The sequence below is a fragment of the Netta rufina genome (assembly GCF_964035555.1).
Source record: "Netta rufina genome assembly, chromosome: 7".
NCBI lineage: Eukaryota > Metazoa > Chordata > Aves > Anseriformes > Anatidae > Netta > Netta rufina.
In genome coordinates this window covers 31,408,564-31,431,653 of record NC_140130.1, presented here as the reverse complement: position 1 = coordinate 31,431,653, position 23,090 = coordinate 31,408,564, and the positions used below count along the sequence as shown (strand labels likewise).

Sequence of the window (23,090 nt, the reverse complement as noted above, 5' to 3'; positions counted from 1 at the left end):
TGGGGGAGACCAGTATGGTTTTCCATATGTCCTGTGGTTATGACATAACTAGTATTTTACTGTCTTGCTGCTTATGCTGTTACTTCTTAATTTCATTATCAAAATGACAGAGTTAATTAAGAAATGGGTTTGTCCCAAGAACTGTGCTATCACTGGGGTTATTGCCATGGTGTGCTCCCAGCTAGTTGGTGAATGGTGTAATGATGAGAGTAGCTTCTCAGTTGAGACAATGGGTTAATGCAAGTAGAAAATACCAAACGATGGGTGATGAGAGTCAAGTTTTATTTTATCTTCCCCTTTATTTGAACAGTAATGTCCTTCTTCCAGTGAAGGGCCTGGGGAAAACATCTTTGCTGTGTTTTTTAGGGCCCGTGTGACTTGCTGTTCTGGGAGAGGAATGGGTGAACAAGGTTAGGGAACCTGGTACACTAGAATGATGGATGAGCAGTTGAATGCCATCTTCTTCTTGCCATCTGGAAAAGTCTCCTGCAAAAATCTTTGAGGCATGATTAGATAAGCTAGGTAATGGCAGATCGATGAGGAATGCCCACCTATCACCTGATGCTTTATTTTGGGCCAAAGATGTTCAGCAGTATCGTGAAACCTGGTGAGATGATGCCTCCAGTGGGATCATGGAAAATGCAGCTGATGTTGCGAGGTTTAATTTCAGTGTTCCAGGCAATGAAAATAGGAATGCGATTTTTCAATGAGGAAAGCAAAGGTTACGCTTTTATATTCTGAAGATTTGACTAAGTAATGTCAGATGTATGTTGCTACGTAGTTAGTTTTCTGGGAATTGCAATACGAGAATCCAGTAGAAATTGCAGATAATCTGCTGCAAGGAAAGGAAAAGACATGTGATTATGGAGGGGGGGAAAAATGATATACCGTTCCCAGCTCTTTGTTACCGAAGTAAAATTAAAGGAGAAATTGAAAAGTGAAAACAAACTCTCACCTGCTGTGTTGCTCTATGTGCAGAGTATTATTTAATAAGCACTGTGCTTGGATTTCATTTTAGTCTTTCAACTTATTAAAGCTAAGTTATTTAGTTATTGGTTTTACTCTTATGACTTGTATAAACTCTTAATTGTGATCTGCCTTGGTTAAATATTGAATAATAGGCTCTTTAAATTGAGTTAAAGTATGCCTAAATGCAATTCCAAACTTGTTAGCAGACTCCTACGAAATAACTGAAGGTACACAGCACATCGTATCGTACTTTTGAGGTGCTGACAAATTCTAGTTATTATTTTCTCAGCTCTTCTAGCATGAAATTCCTACTAGAAGAGAGATGAATATTACCTTCATTTCCAGATGTGAGAGAGCTCTGAAAATAAGAGATGTCAGGGTTTTGTGACTTTACTTTCAGACGTAATTTTCAATATGTGTGATACAATCTTTCGAAATCAGATGTAGATTTGCGTCAACAGAAAAGTGTTAGTGTATTCTGAAGGAAAAAAAAATAAGGTTGTGAATAGGTATGTTTAGGAAATTAAAATCTAGGAATTTGAGATCCATATCCAAACGTGGAATTCTGTGGGGGTTTCCTAGGGATGATGCGGCTGCCACTTCAGCATGAAGAAGCTTGCCTTCCTCTTCTTTCTTAGGAAAAAACTTATCAGTTTGTGATTAGACTCAGAGAAAAGAATATCTGCTCTTCCTCTTGAAACTGTTGCTGGGTTTTTCATAGGTGGGGGTTTTTGTTTGTAATGTCTTATCACTCTGTCAGCCTGGAAGCTGGTATTTCCACGTGAAGTTGTTCAGGAAGGACTTTAAGTTAATTTCAGCTTCATTTTATATCAGTAAAATTTCTTCCTACTTCAAATTTTTAAAAGTGTCAGGAAAGAAGCGTATCACAGATCTGTTCTTAGTGCTTGATATTGCTCAGGCTCTTGGTAGGTTCTAGCCCTTGTGCTGTGTGGCTGGAGGAAATACTAAGAAAAAAAAATAGAGCACTTCTGAGCAGCTAAAGCAAATATACGAACAATTACCTAATGCACAGATCCATGAACACAGCTGTGCTTTTACAAAATAATTCTGCACTTGCACATGTTTATCAGGTCAGTGCTCTTCAAATTAAAGTGGTTACATAGGAACTAAATGAAAATAACCTGATTTTCCTTATGAAGTCTGAAGCTGGCTCTTGCTGATAAGACTGCTGTATGAAATGGCTTGGGAGACATTCTTATGTGCAGAACCACTCAAGTGAATGTAACAAGCAAAGATACAGCATCTTATTTACAAGAATGCTTAAAATCTTTAAAAAATAAAGAAAACAGATAATGCCTACTTGTCTGTGAGGAAGGAGTGGAGGAGGATGTTGTCTGTGCTCTTCTAGATCCTGCATCAGATTGCAGTAAGCAGCAAAATTCGAGCAGTAAGTGTGTTCCTGTCGTCAGGCCACTGTCTGTGTCCTTATGTCACTGACGACAGAAGTGGGTTTCCTGAACTGTGATCTCAGTGCCCTGGAAACACCCTGCCTGGTTGGTCTTGTGTCTGGAATTATTGCAAATATTAAATGTGGTGAACATAGTTAACGGCTCCTGAAACTCTCTGTTTCTAGTACTTGCAACAGGTAAAATCCAGTGACAGAGGGTGCTTGTAAGTAACTGCTGCTCTCCTCTTTTTGGAGACCTCGAGGTGGGTGCCCAAAACAAGCTTGTTCCTTAACAAATGAAAGTGGCTATTAACAGCGCGCTGTAGTTTCTGTTTGGTGGATAGATGAGTTGGTTCCCACTTATAAGAGTGTGAATTGCCCCTGCTCCTTTTCCAGAAACTAAAGAGGCACACACACAGTTATGTCACCGAGATTTGGCTAAAATGAAGGGAAAACTGCTGCTCCGTTTTCTTAATTTTTTTTATACGTTGTTGGTGGAGGTGTGGTACAAGAGAAGGGCCATTCATGTTGCAAAAAACTTTGCTTTTAACAAGTTGGTGGGATAGATGTTTGGTGCTTTCTGAGAGGTACCAGAAGAGTTGACCTGAAAGTTGAAAAAAAGGCTGCTAACAGCTTTCTGAGGAAGTAGTGCAGTTGTCCTGTTTGGTTGCAACAGGTACAAACTTGGTACAGAACTGCAAACAATTAATGGGGCTGCAACTGCTGGACATTGATGAATGTAGCAGGGAAGGTGTTTCCCTGGCAGAGACGTGTGTGATTATGCTGTGGGTGCGCAGGGAGGGTGTGCCAGCACACGTAAACCTAGGTTGTTAACAGATGTATATTGTTGACCTCCAGAAACCTGTTAGCATCAGTGAAGCAAGGGACCCTTATCTCTTTGGCTGTTTACCACCTCTCTGTGGCATAACTCCTTGCACCATTACGTTCCATCTCTAGCGTTGTTTGTGAATTCCCCAGGAGAGCAGCAGTGCAGAAGGCTGAGAGATGGGCTGGGGCTGATGCCAGGTTTGTAGCCTGTACACCTACAACAGATAACACGGGGCTTGGGTTGGTGTTATTTTTTTTTATTTATTTATTCCCTGTGCTTCACCCTTTGGCAGTTAGACAAGAACAAGATGGATTAGTTGACCTTTCCCCTCCTTTAGCTGACTTTTTTTTTTTCACCATTTTGATATCGATCTCAAATGGGCTGTATGAAAGAAACAGCCTTTCATCACCTTCACCCACAAACAGCACAGAAAATCCCCTGAAAATAGGGGGAGCAAACTATTTTTCTGGTTCTTATGGAAACCATTGCCTACACCCTTTTTTTGTCAGTATTTTTACACTGTAGGAAGAACTGAAAGTTTCTTTGCACAATTTAGGCAATATCAATATTAATTAACAGGTGGCATGGTATAAAAGGAGATCTAGAGTGTGAAACACCAATACTTTGGTGTTGAGGACCTGTTGTTCACATTGATGTGCATTTTGGAGAGCATTATCTCAGGCTTGCCTAATATCTGTTCCTGTGGACAGAATGCCATTTGGCAGTTTGAGCACATCTGGTTAATTTTACACAAAAAAGAATTAAATTACTGTGCTCCGAGGCAACTCTGTCATACAAACCGAGGAGCAGTAAGTGGGGACAATGAGTGAGTTTGCTTCAGAAGTACATTTCTAACCTGCCCTAAAGCATTAATGTGGAGTGTGCCCTCAAGCATTTGAATTCACTATTATTTTGCTCCCAGATACATGGATTGACTACTGTGATGGCAGAAGCAGTATGATATATTTATAAAAAAAAATAAAACACAAAAACCCCACTTCATTGCTAAGGCTCTTTCCTTCTGTAATATACCAGATGTTGCTCTGCCCCTAGATGCTGCTGTACTTTTTTCCCATGTGCAGAAATCAATACAAGAAGAGGATCTGCACAACCTTAGTCTGCCACCTTCATAAAATGGTATTTCTTGCTTTTTAAGTTTGATAAGGGAAAATAAAATGGTCGTTTTTTTTTTAAAACAGAAAAGAAAAAAAGGAGAAACACTTGCCTGTGGAGTGACTTGCTGAAGAGTCAGCCTGGGTGTCTCAATAGGTGAAATGAGACGCGAAAATTCCTTCCTGAGGGCCTTAAAAATGAAGGAAATGAAGGAAGGTATCGGAGCACTAGCTGAAAATACTGATCCATTCCAGTGTATTTCTACCAGACTCAAATGGGGTGATGTCTGTTAGAATTTCTCTCCAACAAAAAATGAATTCACTTCTTTTTCCTCAGCTATAAGGCTGTTGATCCATCAACTTCTGACAGTAGATTCTATGAGATTTGGGGTTTTTTTGTAACGTAAAACCAAAGGTCCTTCTTGAGATGTGGTGAAGGGACGCATTTATTGTTGCATTATTTGCTGGAAGTCACTTTACTTTTTTATGCATCCACAGGATTGTGATTTGGTTCACAATGTTTAATTCCTGGTTTGTTCTATGTAGGCAAACAGTGTAATCCCATCACCTCCATTTCAAATTTCCATTCTAAACCCGAAAACAGTACGTGTATTTAAATACATTTCCAGAGACAATTTATTTTGCAAATCTTCATGAAAAGCTCCCATACTCTTCCTTCCAAATACTGGTAGACACAGGTGGTTGACAGTGAAAACTAGCTGCAGGTATGTTTTATTTCTTTTCTAGTGTGCTGTGGCTCTGCTGTTGTGGGATAACCAGTCATTCCTCCATGAAAACATGGAATTGACAGGTTAATGTCAGCCCGTTCTTTGACCTCAGAGGGTATCTCTGCATTCTCAAGGGCCATATAGGTTATCTGGCTACTAATATATATATATATTTTTTTTTATATCCGCTGTGCTCTGCAGACCTGAAGGAATAAATGAGAACAATAACACAGGTGTTACCACTTCACTCTCACCAGTTTAAGGGTGGTATTGGGATTGGACAGGCCTAAGTAATTGTAGTGTAACCACGCTGGCAATGGTACTGTTACCAAATATTATAAAATTCCCTCAGATTCTTTAAATAATGCTTAATCTAAACACAAATTTTGTCACTGAACTAAATTCACACTTGAAGTACCAAGTTATTTTAGAAAGTTGCAGTTTCTCATTTTTTGTTTCACCATGATTAAGTTGCAGCGCCACAAAGCAAGGAAATTTTTTAATCAAAAATTTTATTCTCAAGAAATGGCTGTCGTGTTTAACCCGGCTCCTCAGTAAAGGAATAATGTTTGCATTTCAACAAGCCTGCATAAAACTGTAAACATGGAAAATATCACCTCTCCACTTACAGAAAACCAAAGGTCTACATTTCTCCATTTATAGCTTTTGTTTTTCATATTTATTCTTGTTACAACGCTGAATATTTTCCATGTGATTAAGACTTGAAAGTTTCAGTTTGTAGCATTTTTATTAGATATTTAATAAAGCTTTTGGGCTGTATAATGAATATTTTAATAGTATTCTGTGGCTTCATTAAAATGCCTAGTGGCAAATGCTTAGTTATAAATCTATTTTTTTATGTTTTTCTCTCCTACATTTTAATGTATTTCAGACTTATGAAGCATTTAAGTTGGTAAGAACTTCTTTTAGTTCCTTTTAAAAGAGAATACAGATGCAGCATCAGGAGGGATTTGATGTAACTACAAATGTGAGCATTAAGCCAGGGGGAAGGTCACGTTCATGCAGAAGGCTTTTAAAGTTCTAGATCAGTGGTTAACATGCGCAATAATACTGATGATATGATAATGACCTTAATAGGATCAGAAGGGCTAACTTTTGGTTAGCCCTGAGGAGGTCAGGCAGTTGGACTCGATGATCTTTGTAGGTCCCTGCCAACTGAACTATGCTATTAAACTGTGCTAGGGTTAATGCAATACGTGATCAAGCTTCATTAATTAATTTAGTAGGAAACCAGGCAGCAGGTCTATGAGACAAAGCACAAGCCAACCAACAACAAACCAAACACAAACCAGCCACCCCCATCCACACGCTGGGGACTCCAATCACAGCACTGCCCTTCCTGTTTCATTGCGTTTGGCGTGGGAGAGGTGAAGCCAAATGCTTTGCATGGACGGGGTTTGGGATTAAAGACTGGGATTCAGAAACCAAGGTGAATGACATCACCCAGGAGAAGTAGAAGGGTAGATGTAGTCAGATGGACCTGATGTTTTTTGGCTGACAGGAAGGTGAGCTGTTATGCTATTGATCTGACTGTGTGTTCTGATGGTATTCTGAAGGGCAAAAATGCCAGGTAAGCCTACTAGAGCACACTTTGTGCAATAGGATAAAAACCTCCTTAATGAATTTGTTTTCTTTCACAGCTTTGTTAAGCAATCAGTTCTGCTTCTGAAGACTTCATAATTTTAAGAGTATGGTTAAATAATTACACTTTTGGAACATGTCTGCCTAAGCCGTACTTAAGGATGATTTATTTGAGTATCTTTTTTTGAAGTTCTGTTAGATTATTGCAAAGGGAGGAAAGATCTTGTGAGCTAACACACAGCTAACATTCTCCCAGGAAAAAGTATGTTTGCCAAACAAAATAGCTGTTTTAAAAGGAATGTGGAAAGTTTTTTTTTTTTTTTTTTTAATAGTTAACTCTTAGTTTTTTTCAAGTAAAACTTGAATTATGAACAAGTGAGTTTGAACTTGTAATGTACCATCTGCTACTCCTATAATTATTGGGGTCCTTGGTCTTGCCCCAGGTACCCCACTGTAATTATGAAGTAGCTTAAACCTTCATTAAGGGACAGGCTACATCAGCATTACTACGGAGTGAGGGAGTAACTCAGTCATTGCAGGGTACCTGAAGTGCTGCAGGCTCACACCTTGCTTACTCCAATATAGTTCCTCCACTGTTCCTCAAAAAAAATCCTGAGGCCGTTAAGGCTATTGTCTTCCCTCAGCGTAACGGTGTTTCAAAGCATCTTGTATCTTCTTGCACTCAAAGCATTTCATCATGGGAACCCACACTTCTCTTCTTTGATTCTGCCGTGAGTAATTTTCAAGACTATTTGCAGGGTAATTAGCTTCTTTACATACTGGTTACTTAGTCTGTAAAATGCAATCTTAGTTCACAAACACTGCGGAGGTGGTCAGATCATATCGCGGTGTCATTACCGCTGTCATTCATCTGAGGTTTGGTGTGATTCTGCCTCACCCTGCTCTGTCTTTTGGTACAAATGTCTTTTGGCACAAATGTCTTTGGGTGCCGCAGGTGGAGCTCCTGGCAGGAGGTTGAAGGAGTCTGCAGGAGTCTTCACATCTGAAGGTCTTTTTGTAAGCAGAAGAGTGCAAAATAACAGCTAACTTCAGTGTGACTGGCACAGCTGAGGTTAAGTGACACTTAAGAAGTAATACAGGATTGAAAGTTTGGGTAGGAAGTGGTTAGGTGTCCTTGCAAAGCTGAAAACAAATATCTGTGCAAGGAAGTTTCACTTTCATCTGTGTATTTACACTCCACTCCGTCAACCTGCAGTTTTCAGATCTATCCAGAAAGATTTGGATCATTCCTACAGAGATCACTGAAAATACCTGTCCTTGCAGTACTGTTAACTCATCCTTCAGGTACTGGTGTCAAGCTTTTGGAAAAGGTGTCAGCTGGGCTACAGCCTTCCCCCTCTGTTTGAGAGGATTCAGCGAGATGGAGCCAGGCTGCTTTCGGTGCTGCCCAGTGCCAGGGCAAGAGGCTGTGGCACCGACTGGAGCCCAGGAGGTTCCGTCAGGACATCAGGAAGCCTGTCCGTGCTGTGCGGGTGGCTGAGCCCTGGCACAGGTTGTCAGGCTGTGGGGTCTCCTTGGAGATCTCCCAAAGCTGCCTGGACGTGGCCCTGCTGGGACAGGGTGGGACCAGAGGGACCCAAATGTCCCTGCCCACCTCAGCCAGCCTGTGATTCTGTGGCAGGTTATGCTGTACGGTGTAATGAGTAGCATATTCTTTTACCTTTCCTTTTTCTATTGGGAAATATTAAATATATGCCAGTACTTTGTGCTTTTGCTGAGTGTGATGCTATCATGATGTATTTATGACCGTAAATCAGGAAGGAGGGAGCAATTTAAGCTTGCATTGTGGCATGTGGTGTAAGCAGTTGCCAGAAACGAAGATGAGAAATCTTGATTTTCAAAGCTGCAACAAAGTGATGAAGATCTTCCTGTAGGAGTGATCTCCAGGTAAATTCATCCACTGATGTTTTTGTTCATGAAATCCCTTCCTACTGCTGGGTGACGTGGTCAGTAATCTAGAATAGAAACAAGTGGCTGCTCATTTTCCTTGCTTTATTTTGCAAATACGGCTGTTCAGGTTATCTGATAGGACTGCAATCGAAATTAATTTTGTGGGTGAATACCAGCTTAAAATAAATTGGTAAGTACTATTGCATGTTTATAATGGTGAGCTATTTGTACAGTGCAGACTGTCCTCTTAAACTATTGCACGATTAAATCTGTTGGTCAGAAGCTGAGCATGTTAAAGGATCACCTGTGAAAGCGTGTATACAGGGAGCGTTTGTCTTCTGGAAGGGAGGAAGAACAGGGAGCATCCTGCAGCCCAAGTGTGACCCCAGGACTGCAGGCTGAGAGGAAAGAGGGGGGCACTCAGTCTGGTGTGATCGTCATCTCCTGTCTTTGATATGTCAGAATTCTTTTTCTCTGCCTACTTTTTCCAGTATTATTTAAAACAAAATAAAAATAAATTTGAAAGATGCTAGTACATGTGAAAGCGTGGTCGTGGTACAGGCACCATAGCTATGGTTGCATCCATACATGGAATACGTATGGCCTGCAATTTTCCTTTTGCTGGGGGGTATCGAAGCAGTCAGGTGCCCTCCAGTTGGTTATGTGGTTGTAAAGCTTCCTTTAATGCTTGGGCTTGTGCCCAGAGCAATTCTGAATAGCTTTTTTCTCTCCCACAGTATGTCTTGTACATAAACAATTACAGCTTTTGAAGTATTTTTCGATTGCTTTTGCTAGTTAGAACTTGGATGCTACTGGAAAGCGCAGTTCTCAGCTTAACAGAAAGAAAGGCAAGAAGCTATGTTAGTTTAATTGGTTTTTAATATCTTTTAAAAAATTCAAGTGTTGTTTAACTGACTTTGTGGTCCAGAGTCAGTATTAATTCTGAGGCTTATTTTAAGTAAGTTGATACTGTTTTAGAACATAATTTGGAGTCTGTACGTGAAGAACAAATGTACAGTTCTCTGGATACTTCACGGCTTGTAGTGAAGTTAATCAAATATATGCGTGCTTGTGTATATGCACTGTATGGATTGTGCATGACCATCTACATACCTTCCTTACAAAACATTAGCACATTTTTAATGTAACTTTCTTGGCTGCCAGGAGGCTGTTTGGAGAATCTGTGGGAAATAGGCTGTAAATACATCATTATAAAACAAATCACAGACCCTCACCCATCAAGGCTCCAGCTGAAAGGAGCAAGCACTTCTAAGACAGTTCTGTGTAAAATAAATTAATCTATAGCGGTTAAATATAACTACTTTGATTACTTGGGATGAGAGCTTAGAAAAAATACTTTCTTTGGTAATCTCTAAACTGAGCCACTTGCACAGTTTCAGGAGGAGAAGAACAATATCGACGATTTTTCTTTTTGTGCTAAGTACTGGCAGGTATAGAAGATAGAACTGGAGAAGCTCTGTGGTTTGAAAACCAGTCTCTAGTGTGTAAGCACAAGAGAGATGCCCTTTAGGAAGATTTGTAACAGTCTTTTCTTCTTTCCATACTGGGTACAAAAGGGTTTATATACTGCTCAGATGCTTCAGAGAGGCATAAACATTGAGAGGCAGCAGTTGGTTCAAACCGTATTGATTTTTATTTCTTACGTGTTTTTATAATTCAGATGTAAGTACATACTTCAAACAAATACAGTGCAGTATAAATGTTTGAATAGCATCATATAAACACCAAACATGCTACTGACAGCATTTTACACTAGCGGAAGATGGAATTAATGCAGTGTTTACTACAGGGGATACCAAGAAGGAAACAGAAATTATCACTTTTATTTAAAAGAACAAACAACTTTGTTATTTAATTTCTGCATATTTTCTATGTTGCTTGTACTTCATAAGCTTTCAATCCAGCCTTAGTTTAAAGGCAAGATGGTAAATGATACAACGCGGGGATTTGTGTGAATCTCTCAGTATAAGAGTGCTTCTAAAAATAAATTGTTTTCTTCTGTTCTGTATCTGAATACTTACAGCCATTGCTTGCTTGGTTTTTCCTCACACCTCCTGTTCTCTCTCTGAAAACGTGAAAATGTGGAATAACTTATTTTTTCATTCCTTACTTTATGTGAACAGAATACTTCTGTATGTAGGTGATTGTTTTATTACCTTTGAGCATTAAGTTGTCGATCAGATACCTGGCACTTTCCTTTAAGGACATCTGATAACAACAACAGCAACAACAAAAAGCACAATTACTATATTTTTTTTTATATGAGTAAGACCCTAGTATTTATTAGAAAGATGGCTAATTATACTTCTCTTAATTTTATTTCAGCTTTACTTTTGGAAGCTCAGTCAACACCGTTTCAAATAACTCCGTCAACCATGGCAAACATTGTGAAAGGCCTGTATACACTAAGACCAGGTAAAAAAGAAAACTGTTTGTCTGTCAATACTGTTGTTCATATATGTTTCACTAAAAATGCAGCTGTTAATTATCTAATATATATTTAACGTGCAAATATGTGTTGTATTCTGTCCATTGTGGTGCATAATTGTACTATGTAAAGGGGTCCCAATTCTTGCTGCCCATCTCTGTGACCTGCACAAGGTGACAAGATAACCAACCATGTGGGTACTGAAATCACTTGTGGTGGGCAGTGCTGGGGAAACAACAACAACAAAAATCCTCTCTTCTGAGGATAATGGGAAGACCTATTTCTTGTGCTCTGTAGAGATAAGGAAGGCTTCGTAATGGGTCAATTATGGCAGAAATTTAGAAGCTGATGTATTGAAATGGTGAGAGTTGTGAGCTGCTCCTTCAAAAGGCCAGATCTTTGATGTAAGATGAATGACAGTTTCTTCTGTGAAGCCATTATTTCGTTGGTATTATTTCATGCAAGAGCTTAATTTAACTCCTGGACATCCATCATGGATGTCTTGTGCAACAATTCTATTGATAGCAAAGACGTGTTGCAGATTTTAATCAATTTTGTGCAGAAATCCTTCATTCTGTAATACTTGGAGAAGAGAGCAGAGCTCTAGCTTACACTTGTAAAGAGTTCAGCAACACAGGAAATATTCAAAATATCTGTAAATAAATGGTACCTGAAGCTTGCTGTGAATTTGATTTTCATGCTGAAATGGCAGTTCAGCTTGTAAAAGTAAGATGTATCGTTCTAACAATGTTGAAATGATTTTTCATTCTCTAATGATGTACTGCAGTCTTGCTGTCAATCCCTATCTGCCTCTGAGAATTGGAAAGGAAATGGTTTGGTCATCTTCTGAAACTTCAGAATCAAAATGGTTCTCTTACTTTTCTACATCTTTAAAAAGCAAAAAATCAATAAAAAAAAATAAAGCAGATTAGATCTCCTTCCCTTTCTTTCTATTTTTTTGTTTTGTTTTGAGTACTGCAGTGTCCCAGCTTCAGTCTATTTTTGTTTGGGAGTCCCCATTTATAGAAATAGAAAAGGGGATGGTAAAGCTTCACAAAAGACTCTTTTTTTTGTAGAGCAATCTCTAGCATTTATGCAACACAGGAATGCAGTGGACCCTCCATTTACAAAATGCATGGATAAATCACTTTTACTAAGCCAGGTTATTTTCCACAACAAAATTAACATCCTACTATTTTTATCATGGTATTTCTTTCATTTTTATGAACTGTTCAATGTCAAACAAAGGAAGGGTATATAAGTTAAGGAAGTATGGTTTCTTTTGAAAGCAGTCCCATGGGGTTGTGTTGTACTGCACTTAATGTTATGGGTGGGGGTCTTATCCATTTCAGATGATCCCTGTCTGGTTTGTTTACTCCACAGGCAGATACTAGTTTGATTTGGTGTCATGGGCCTAATCAGATTTTGAATAGTTGCCTTATGTCTGTAAGGTCTTTGAGTATAAAGGTTGTTCCAACAACTTGTGAAATCTGCTTTCAACAGCTGGGTAGGAAGACCCAGGTAATTGACTTTATTGCTTAAACAGGTACACATTTACTCTAATTACCTGCTCCTTAAATTCTTCAACCTCTGGGAAAGATGATCAAAGGGCTGGAGCACCTCTCCTGTGAAGCCAGGATGAGAGTTGGTGTTGTTCAGCCTGGAGAAGGGAAGGCTCTGGAGAGGTCTTCAGAGGCCTTCCAGTACCAAAAGGGGCCTACAGGAAAGCTGGAGAGGGTCTCTTTGTCAGGGGGTGCAGTGATAGGGCAAGTGGTGACAGCTTTAAACTGAAGAAGAGTAGATTTAGTAGATTATGTAGATCTAGTAGATTAGGTATTGGGAAGAAATTCTTTACTCTGAGGGTAGAGAGGCACTGGAACGGGTTGTCCAGAGAAGCTGTGGATGCCTCATCCCTGACCAGGTTGGATGGGGCCCTGGACAACCTGACCTAGTGGGTGACATCCCTGCCCGTAGCAGGGAGCTTGGAACTAGATGGTTTTTAAGTACCCATCCATATCATTCTGGGAAGAACAAAAAGGGTAATGGAAATGGAGAAATTCACCCACTCTTAGCAAGTCTTCTCTCTCGGCTGAATTCAGTTGCACAAAGCAGCGCTTCTCAGCGGGCCTACAGAGACGTGCACAATCATCTCTTCAGGAATTGCTCTGTAATTTTTCCTTTTTCTCTAGGAACACAGCTGTTGAAGGAGTTGTTAAGCATTTTATTTATTTATTTTATTTATTTATTTTTTACTGCATTGTATAAGATGAAAAGTGCTGTTTCAAGTCTGTATGGTTATTTTGTTATCAAGCACTGCTATCATGATGAAGGAGGTTAGTGCGTTGTTTTTTTTTCTCCTGTTGTTTAAACCACCTATACACCAGTAATCATTACTTTTGTGGGGTTGCTGATGACAGACTGTTGAAGCTTGGCATTAACCAAGCAACCATGTGTGGGAATTGGATAAAAACTTACAATGTGCCTTAGTGAACATAAAGCACTCCTTTTTTACAGTGTCAAGATGCAGTTTAAGATAACTGCTACAACCTCTGGAAAATGTAGGTTTAGAAATGTTTGAAGTGTATATACTTTTTCTCAGAACTTCTTACACGGTTGCTATAAACACTGTTTTCATCCTTTGTTCAGTCTCCTGTGTTTCTTAGCTGCATTGAAGAGGCTTTAAGGTAAACGCATCTTGCTCCTGGAAGGCAATGTTTGGTGTAGTGAAATTAAATCACGCTTGCTATCCTGAAGCTGAACCCATACAAGTTAAAATTGTATGATGGATATTAGCAAATGTTCATCTAAGCTTTGGAAGATCAGTGCAAGAATTGTCAGTCCATCTGAAGTGGGGGATGGAGAGGCAGGGTTGTGTGGTGTTATTACTGTGCTTCCTAGAAGGTAAGACTCAGGGAGGAGTGGTGCAAGCTCTGAGAATCTCCTTCCCAGAGTAAAATGCTGCAGATAATCTTTTTTTCAAGGTGGGTTTGCATCTGCAATACATCTCTGAGAGCATCCAAAGATTCAGCAGGCCTCGAGAGACACAGCAAGAAGTGAATTTCAGTTTGATAGTGAGGTTGATGACACAAAGAAATTCCTTTATCTACATGTAAATATCTGAGTTTAACAGTCTGAATATTTGTTCTGCTTTCTGAATATTTGCTCTATTGGTTTTTAATTCAAAATCCTAGAAGTTATTTAAAATAGAACAAAGGTATATAATAAATTTGCTACTAATTCTTTTCCAAACAGCAAAATTTTCACAGATCTCCTTCCATTTTTATTTTTTTTTGGTTGGTTTTCCTTACAGAATGGGTACAGATGGCACCAGCTTTATTTTCTAAATTCATCCCAAACATTCTACCCCCTGCAGTGGAATCTGAGCTTCAAGAATATGCTGCTCAAGACCAGAAACTTCAAAGAGAACTTATGCAGAATGGATTTGCTAGGTAATAATAATTATTAATAATTAAAAGTCTTCTGTAACAATTGTGATGGTCAGTGCTGAAATAGTAAAAATGGATACACATAAAAATATTGAAGAATTACTTTAAGAGTTTATAAAGAACCTTCAAAGCTCAATATCTAAAATATGGCCTAATTTTGCATGTTTTGAGCACTACCAACCCTGCAGATAGAACCCATAGTCAGAAGACCAGAAGTCTTAAAATATTTTCATGAAACAGATTACTTAACAGTTCATGCTTCCTTGTGCTTTGATTGCATTTCTAATGCATGGTCATGGTCTCATTCAGCCTTTTATGTTGGCCATTTATTTTCTGAGCTGACTTTTTTATGATGTTTCCAAATGTTATTAAGTTGATGATTTCTTATTCTACCTTCAGAGCTATTTATGCAGGCCAGGTATTTAGTTTAAATGAGAATTTCTCTTCTGACTGAGCTTTGAATTGGGGGATGAACAAACACTAAGAGATAGAAAATTTTCCTTACCTATCTTGTTCAGCGTGGGCTCTGCCAGTTACTGTGTGCTCTTTTATCTGTCTGGCTTGGTGAGAGCAGAGCACATTTACCACGTTTGTGTACTGCTTTGGCACTAGTCTGACAAACCAAGATCAGGCTGGGAAAGCTATCATGCTCAGTTCCTGGTAGTTTCATTTCTGTGTGAAAAGCACACAACTTTCTTTACTTTACCTGTGGAACGCTGAGAACCTGGTCTTGTAGTTTGAACGCCTACCTGCTGTGGGTATGTCTCCTGTTAGATGTAGTCCTGGATTTCATACTCTTGTGTAGTTTTCCTCTAAGGTCATCTCAGGCTCTCTCTCTTCAAAATGTAGTGAATCAGTGAGCTTCTAAACTGCGCTACTGACCCAAATAAAAATAGTGTTGTCGCTACACTCTTTATCAAGAAGAAGAGAGAGAACTGCTTTTGTTTGCTGGCTTTTTATTGAGAGAAGTTGTTTTTGTATGGATGTGCAAGAGATAAGATATTGAAAACAAAGCCATAAGAGCTGTGAAATGCACTGCATTTGGCCCAGGAAGCAGAAGTTGGAGATGGTTTGAAACTGAGTAGACGTATAATGCTGACAATAAACATAATGCACAGAACAAAACAAAAAAGGGACACTTAATTTTCTCTAATTTTCAACCTTTTCTTGCACTGGAACCATTGCAAATCCATAGGAAACTGTTTCTGCCTTGTGTCATGTACAGCAGGGGGGGGACAAAGAAGAGATTAAGGCTTGAGGATGGTCATACAGGGAAGAACTAAGTAAAGGTTTCTGTGTGACATGTTTGCAGGCTGACTTCTGAGTTCCTGTCTTTTTGGTTTTCTGCAGTTATGTGACCTTCCAGTTATTGGCCACCTGGAGAGCGTTGATATGGCTTGTAGGTTTAGAAAACTGGCCCACCCTAGTGGTGCAACTGCTCTTTCTGTGTGGCTTGCTTTCAATTTACTAAATAACCAATGCAAAATATGACATTGCAGTGGAATAACTGACTGCTTTTAGTCTGTGGTGAATGTGTTTTTGCCCAATATTCTGTATGTCAGGGAGTTGGTGCATTCTTGTAAGCCTGGAGGGTATTCAAAGAGTTAAAGTACAGTGTGTACAGTTAATGTATTTGTTGTGTGGCATTTTGCAGTGATATTTGAAATGCATTTTGCCTTGAAATGTATTTCAGGATGTAATAAGCCTCTCTCCATGTTCAGAAATACACAACAATTCTGAAAGGTTATAAATGATAAGGTTATATTTCTACATATAGATTTATATGTACATATGTATAAAAGGGTTGTTTTTCTTTTTTAACAGACTTGGCACGCTCCTTTGTACTCTGTTGGGTTAGCAAGAAATATCATTCACTCTTCCATAATTGTGTCAAAAATGGTGATGTCTTCGCTGCAGCATTTCCTACAACAATAACCATGAGGAATACAGCACAGTGAGGTGTCTTCAGCATTAATGGCCTGTCAGGCTCTAGTTGAAATAGTCAGCTGATCAGCACTATTATAAACGATTGCTGCAAAAAATGGGAATGCAAGCCAGTCTCCCAGTGGTATTTCTCCTGTGAAAGAGCTTAATCAAGGCATACGCAGCAGGTCTATCACCTTAAGAGTGGTTTTAGAAGAAAAACACTTCATATTATTAGAATCCCCAATTTCAACCAGTTTCCAGCAGATAAACGTGAAATTATAACTACTGTGATGAAAATATATCGGAGCCTCTCTTCTTTATACAACAGTTTCAACAGTGTATCTGTTGTCATAAGAAACTTGTGAAGGAGCAAGATTTTCCAGCCTTAAGAGTTTGTGTGCATAAGAATAAAAGCAGTGGTGTTCTTTTTTTCCGAAATGGATAGGAATTTTGCTCTGGGTTTTCAGGAGGAATGCTGTCAACATGTGTTTATACAAATCTGGTTATTGAAATATTCTGCTTGGAGAGGGAATGCTGTCAGCTTAGACTTACTTAGACTACTGGGTTTCCAGGCATATCTTACTGTTTTAGGCTGATAGACGCAGAATTTTAAATATAATTCAAATTTCTCAACCAAACCTTATAGAACTAAAGGAAACAACTTTATGCATGACGAGACCACAGTGTGCATGGGCACTTTCTCATCTTCATTTTGTACAAATACCGTTCTACAAAGATGAACTTTCAGACTTTACTAATTAAGTAAATAAAATTATCTAGTATTCCTGCTCAGCAAATTGAGAATCCTACAGTGATGTATTATTGCTACCGTGTTTATTTTTTGTTTCTAAAAGTCCATGAGAAGTTGATGGTTGTGCTGAAGTATTTTGTTACCATTTTGCTTTTTTCAAGTGAACGTCTCTCTCTTCTTCCTCTTTCCTAGAGGTGACCAGTCACGCAAGAGAGCTGGAGAAGAGTTAACTTACAGTAAGTATGAATCTTCTACTCTGATACTGTACCAGCTCTGGTTAAAGTTCTTTTCAATAAGCAAGAAGAGAGGATATTTGTCTGTCTGTGTGTTTCTCTACTAAGTATTCCTTTTGAACTGTGCTGCTTGTACTCTATAACAAATCTAGTTTCCTTTTATGCTAGAATAATAGGTTTTGTAGGCACTTTAGAAGTGGTAGTTGTGGCTTTATTTCTTGGCGTCAGTGAGGGTTGTGACTGTCTTGCCCGACAGTCGAGGAAAGTCTTGCCCAGAGTCAAGCATCTCAAGGAAACCTGGAGCAAGAAAGATGCAGTGCTCGGGCGTATTCTCAGAGCGGTAAGATGAAATCGAGGGATGTTCTGTGGACGTGTGCCAGATGTGGCTCTGCAGAGGTCTGTTCTGGGTGCAGTGAATATCAGTATTTCCGAACAAACTGGGAGTAGAACAATGTAGACCTGCACTGAATGTGGCTTCTAACCCTGCCCTGCAGTATATTGCACTCCCCCCCCAGCTTGAGCGTATGGGCAGACCTCTGGGCTCCTGGGGATGGTGAGAACTTGGGGGCTGCACCTCTGCATGCAGCTAGCTGGCTGTGTGGCCTCTAGCATTTGATTGCTTGTCCTTAAATAGCCTTCAGGTTTGGATAATAGTATCTATTCTGGCGCTGTTAACTTCAGTTCATTTTATTGTACACTTTCCACCAAGTTTCTTCCTGTCCTTTCAACAGAGTGTGTTTGCTTTATTTCCTGCCATAAATGTCATACGGTTCTATTGTGAATACTTATTATAACCTGAAATGAATGGCTGTTTGCTTGGTATATCATCTTCAGGCTACGCTGTTGGTGTTTTGCAGGCAATGCTGTTTTTAGGATTGTTTGGGTAAGGGGGCAAAGGACAGAGGGTGGATTTTTAATGAGAGAATATCTTGAACTTTTTTTGTATTTCAGATGGCTCATCAACTTGTGCAAGCTCCAGGGGGTACAGATAGTGAATATACTGGATCAGCTTCTATTCCTAGCCAGAACAGACACTGGAGGAGCACAGGAGGTAACTGGAGCCTCCTTTGGCAACTGCTGATACTCAAGTTCTGACACGAACTATGCCTCGAAGAAGAGTTTTGGACTTTCTTCTTTATATGATAAAATGTCAGTTGCTGCTATAATTGGGATGACTTTGAAAGACATGTTTCCTTGGTCTAGTCTCTCAACAAGTTCATGCTCTGCGATTATTGTGAGGAACGCACCTTGAAAAATAATCCTTTCAAAGTGGGAATGGGCAGCCGAAATCAGCAGCTTCCAAAAGCGTTAGAATGGAAGAACCTTTTTTGCACTCTTTTCTTAATATTAAGGACATTCTTAAAACTAGTTAACACGTCAGTGTATTAGTTTTTAAACTTCAAGGTATTTTCTGGATCTTTTACTTAAATAATAAGAATAAAGTTTCATTATTTTGCAGTATTTGTTCATTAGTGTAAAAATTGTCACCTTTTAAGAGTTGGTCCCATATAAATGTATCTTCTGTCAGGGAGTTTTAAATTCCAGATTTTTCTTTTTTCTTTATTTGTTACTTGTTACTTTGAACTCTGTTTTCCTATGTGTTTGTACTCTGTGCCTTCAGCTTGTGCACTTTGCAACTTTATAGACCATACTTTGTTACTGCAAAATGTGTTCTTGAGGAAAAACTTGATGTGAACAAACATGCTGCAAAGTTGCACTTTTTCTCTTGTATGGATAGGAGGTGAATTTAAGAAGGAAGAAAAGTTGAACCTAATACCATCACTAATAGTGGCTTGGAAGTTTGTCCCTTTTCATTTTTCATATGTATTAGTGTCTAATGCTGGGACCAACTCTTGTAAAAACCCCTCTCTAACTTTTCATTGGCTTCCATAATTGCAACAGTTTGAGATGTGAATTCGAGACTAAAGGAAATACTAAATTGTATTTTATGCTGTGTTATGTAGAAACAGAAGCTGCCAAGGCTAATTTTTTTTTTAGGGTGGATTGTGGACAAAATTCTCCAGTCTAATAGGTCTGCAAAGTGCATCTCTGTCAGCAGAAACCAGCTTTGCACCTGATCAGGGAATGATGCCATCTGTCCAAGATCACTTTGTGGCTCCTGCGCCACTTCTCTTGCTTCAGGGACACGATGGGGGTGTGATAGTGGATGTAGTCAGAATCAGGGAATTCGAGAGTGGTGTAATGCATGCACGTGTACCTATCAGCCTCCTGCTTCCAGGCTTGTGTAAACTCAGCTGCAAGTCCAGCTGAGTCCAGTGCTGGGAGATCTGGACCTAAGGTCTGAATGCTAATGATTGTGACATGGGTTTTAATCCGTATATGGCTAATGCAATTCCTTTATGAGGGGAGAAATGTACTTGAAAGAGCAGTTTGACTGTTTTTCTATTAGTATGGATTTATTTTTATCATCTTTTAGTTATGAAAAAGAAATAAGTTGCTAATATAAAGTCTTTCTGAAATGAAGCAAAAGTTTATTCAGTTTTGTCTTGCACAACTCTTAAGCCTGATGGGGGGAAAAAACACAACACAGACACCAGAAACCCCTTTATGCTTGCATGTGTTACATTATAAAATGCAGGAAAAATATTAATAATAAAAAACCAGAAGCGGCAGGGATGAAGTTTCATTTTCTTTCTGCTTTGTAACCAGACTTCGTGTAAATGAATTTAATTCCATCAGTTTCACACCAACTACTCTGGCAACACATTTAATTTGGAGGAAAAAAAAAGAGAAGGAAAAGGACATTGTTGTGATTTGACAGTCTGATTGCGATTCCAGTCTGGTTTACCTATATATTTCTTTGCATGCTTGCAAAGCTGATTTAATTTTGAGGAAGTTTTTCTTTTAAAAGTAAAAATGAATACGTGTCTCGTTTTCCTTGTAGAACAATGCCAGCAGTCTGACCCCATACCTAACAGTAGAAAAAGCAAACCACTCTGAGTAGGGATTTTCAAATGCTCAGAGCATTTCTTTCAACTTTGCTACCAGCTACTTCAACTGAAGCAGCATTAGACAGAAACAGGTGTTTTGAAAAATTTTCCTGCAGTACACAGTGGAGAAGTTGATGAAAACTGGTAGGGAACAAAAAATGATCTGCCGGCTTCCAGATTTTTACCAGCTTTGGCTTTAAACAAAAATAAAACCTCTGGTAGCGTCTTTAGCTTTAAAAACCAGTCTGTGCTGAAATGACAATGTTCTTGGGTTAAGAGTAGATGCATTAACCAAATTCGGTTGAAGTTTGTTTACAGCATCACGGCCGTTCCCATAGTACAGTAATCAAGTTCTGTCATCATTGTCAAGAGATTACAACTCTTCTTCCTCTTTTTGAAGTGTTTTTCTGGGTTAAGTTTGAAAGTATACAGTGAGTGCTCTTGCTTCATGGCTGAGGCAAGGGTTTTGCATTCATTTTGTTGCGTTATGCTTGGGACACAAACTTTAGGACAACACTTCCTTCAGAAGGTAAAGCATTCCTGGCGGCGTGTTCACTTCGTACGCACTACGAGTAGCGTTTGGATGCTTCTCAGTCCTGTGTAGCCTTCTCACTTGGCCAACATACACAAGAAATCTGTTTGTTAAGCACTGTATTATGTTGTAAATCTGGCATTAAATTTTCTGTATGTTTTGGCATTATCCACATAATGCTGAAATATTGTTTGTCTAAGACTTTATCATTGTGACGGAGCATGAAACGGAATACAACATACTATACTAAATTATTTGTTTCTCTGTAAACTTGCATTTTACAGTAAAACTAACTCAGCCAACTTACGCATTGGTACTGTAAAGCCACAATTATGAACAGCATGATCCTAACTGCAGTATTTAATTTAACCAAATAACTTGTGGTAAATCCATTGCATCTGTAGCTTACTCTGTTAAGATTAAGCAGTAAAGTTGGTTATATGATGGGTGTCCTCTTTATGTTGCACTGGTTCTATAGCCAAACTTGCTACATTAAACTATTTTTAGACAAATTTCAGTTGTTGATTTTGAAGGCTGTAGTACTTAAGTTCACGCTGCTGACTGCTGTGGTGGTAGGGATATTGCCAAGATATGGGCAAGACGGTCTTTGACACAAACAATGAAGAATGGTCCATGCAGATAAGTGCTCAGCTCTTCTACGGTTGGATTTCCTTGATGCCTTCCTGCAGTTGAGTGTTTGTGAACTGACTGCATTCAAGCAAAAGTTTGACTCCTGTTCTTTGCTCGGTCCCATTCGTGCCTTTTAATTTTTCTCTGACATGATCATTTCCTTTCTGTGTGTTTACAAGCAAAACCCAACCAAACAAAAAACCCCAAACCAAACAACAAAAAAACACCACAGAGCCAAGTTCTGAGTGGCAGATCACTGCTTTTCACGTCTGTGATGACAACCCCAAGGGACAGGTGACGGTGATGGGACCTGGGGGAAGGGCATGGAGCTGCAGCAGGGGCAGCTCATGCTGGGTATCAGGAAAAGGTTCTGTACTGACAGGGTGGTTGGGCACTGGGACAGGCTCCCCAGGGCAGGGGTCATGGCACTGAGCCTGCCAGAGTTCAAGAAGGATTTGGACAATGCTCTCAGGCGTGTGGTCTGATTTTTGGGTGGGCCTGGGTGCAGCCAGGAGTTGGACTCGATGATCCTTGTGGGTCCCTCCCAACTTGGGCTATTCTGATTCTTTGAGATCTTAACCGTGGTGTTCCAGCACTTTTCTAAGCGTGGAAAAAGCAAAGAAGTTGCTCTTATGAATAAAACTGTCACGAAGAGGCAGGAGCAGACGCGGTGCCTCACTGCCATGAGGTGCAGCCGTCCCTGCTCTGCCTTTGGCCACATGCAAGCAGTGGGGGTGGAGTGGCTGTGGAGGCAGATGCACGCAGATCAGGCCAGCACTACAGCACGTAGCCGTGTCCTGTCACACAGCCTCAGCACAATCTCCGATCCCAGCCCATAGCTAGTATGCCTTTTGTGACAGGAAATGCTGAGTCCTACTGAATCTTTATCGCTAGGTAAGATAGCAGAGACTTTGTAGGCAGAGTCAGGGATCTTGCCTTCTGTAGCTTTCTCTTGAAAGGGTCTTTAGCTGGAAGAGAAGGTTTTTTCCTCCAGGGATGGGTTATGGGTGTCTGTCACTGATCTCACTTGCTGGTCTCCAACATAACTTGGTCCAGGACAATCAGTCGCATTGGGGGTGCTGTGCTTGTAGCACTGCAGTGTTTGAATTCTAGAATTCATCTTGGATAAAGGATCTTTTTAGTAGCCTTTCAAGCTTCAGATAAAATGGCAGCTGTGGAAGGCGTGTACCAGGGTAGGCTTTGGTAGGTGTCATTTTCTTAGTAATTACAGCACAGAGGAAGGTATGTTGCCCAATAGGACATTACTTTTTATACCACAAGTTGGTGTGATGCAGGCCTGATGAGGTATTTTTGTACCAATGGTTACAGAAAAAAAAGGTTGGAGAATGTAAATTCATTTTTATCAGTAGTTAAATATGCTGCCTTTGGATGCGGAGCAGAATCACGTATGAGGGGAAGTCTCAGCATCTGTCAGGAGGTGCAGGAGGTTGGTGTTCCTGTGTTAGAGACAGACCTGCTGATTTGGCCTCAGCTGAAAGCTCCCTGACTTTGCACTTTGCTAGAGGGGCTGGAAGGATTAAATCCGTGTGTCTTGACCTAACTTGAATGACTGGTTGAAGGGGATTCCAAAACTTCGTAGGCAATGAGCACTC

General features: G+C 39.7%; 1 protein-coding gene across 5 annotated transcripts in view; it reads left to right on the top strand.

Annotated features, from left to right (window-relative positions):
• CACUL1 (CDK2 associated cullin domain 1) overlaps positions 1-21,292 on the top strand; it is a 46,556-nt gene extending 25,264 nt beyond the window's left edge. The window contains exons 6-11 of one of the 5 annotated variants that reach the window (XM_084290309.1): positions 10,906-10,995; positions 14,319-14,457; positions 15,805-15,853; positions 16,279-16,307; positions 17,324-17,367; positions 18,316-21,291. In XM_084290309.1, coding sequence (XP_084146435.1) covers positions 10,906-10,995; positions 14,319-14,457; positions 15,805-15,853; positions 16,279-16,307; positions 17,324-17,367; positions 18,316-18,356 — 392 coding nt within the window. In that variant the 3' untranslated portion in view covers positions 18,357-21,291. Of the gene's footprint in view, positions 1-10,905; positions 10,996-14,318; positions 14,458-15,804; positions 15,854-16,278; positions 16,409-17,323; positions 17,368-18,315 lie in introns of all 5 variants that reach the window. The other 4 variants (XR_014618617.1, XM_084290311.1, XM_084290312.1 and 1 more) reach the window with 4 other exon arrangements.
• Positions 21,293-23,090: the final 1,798 nt, after the last annotated feature.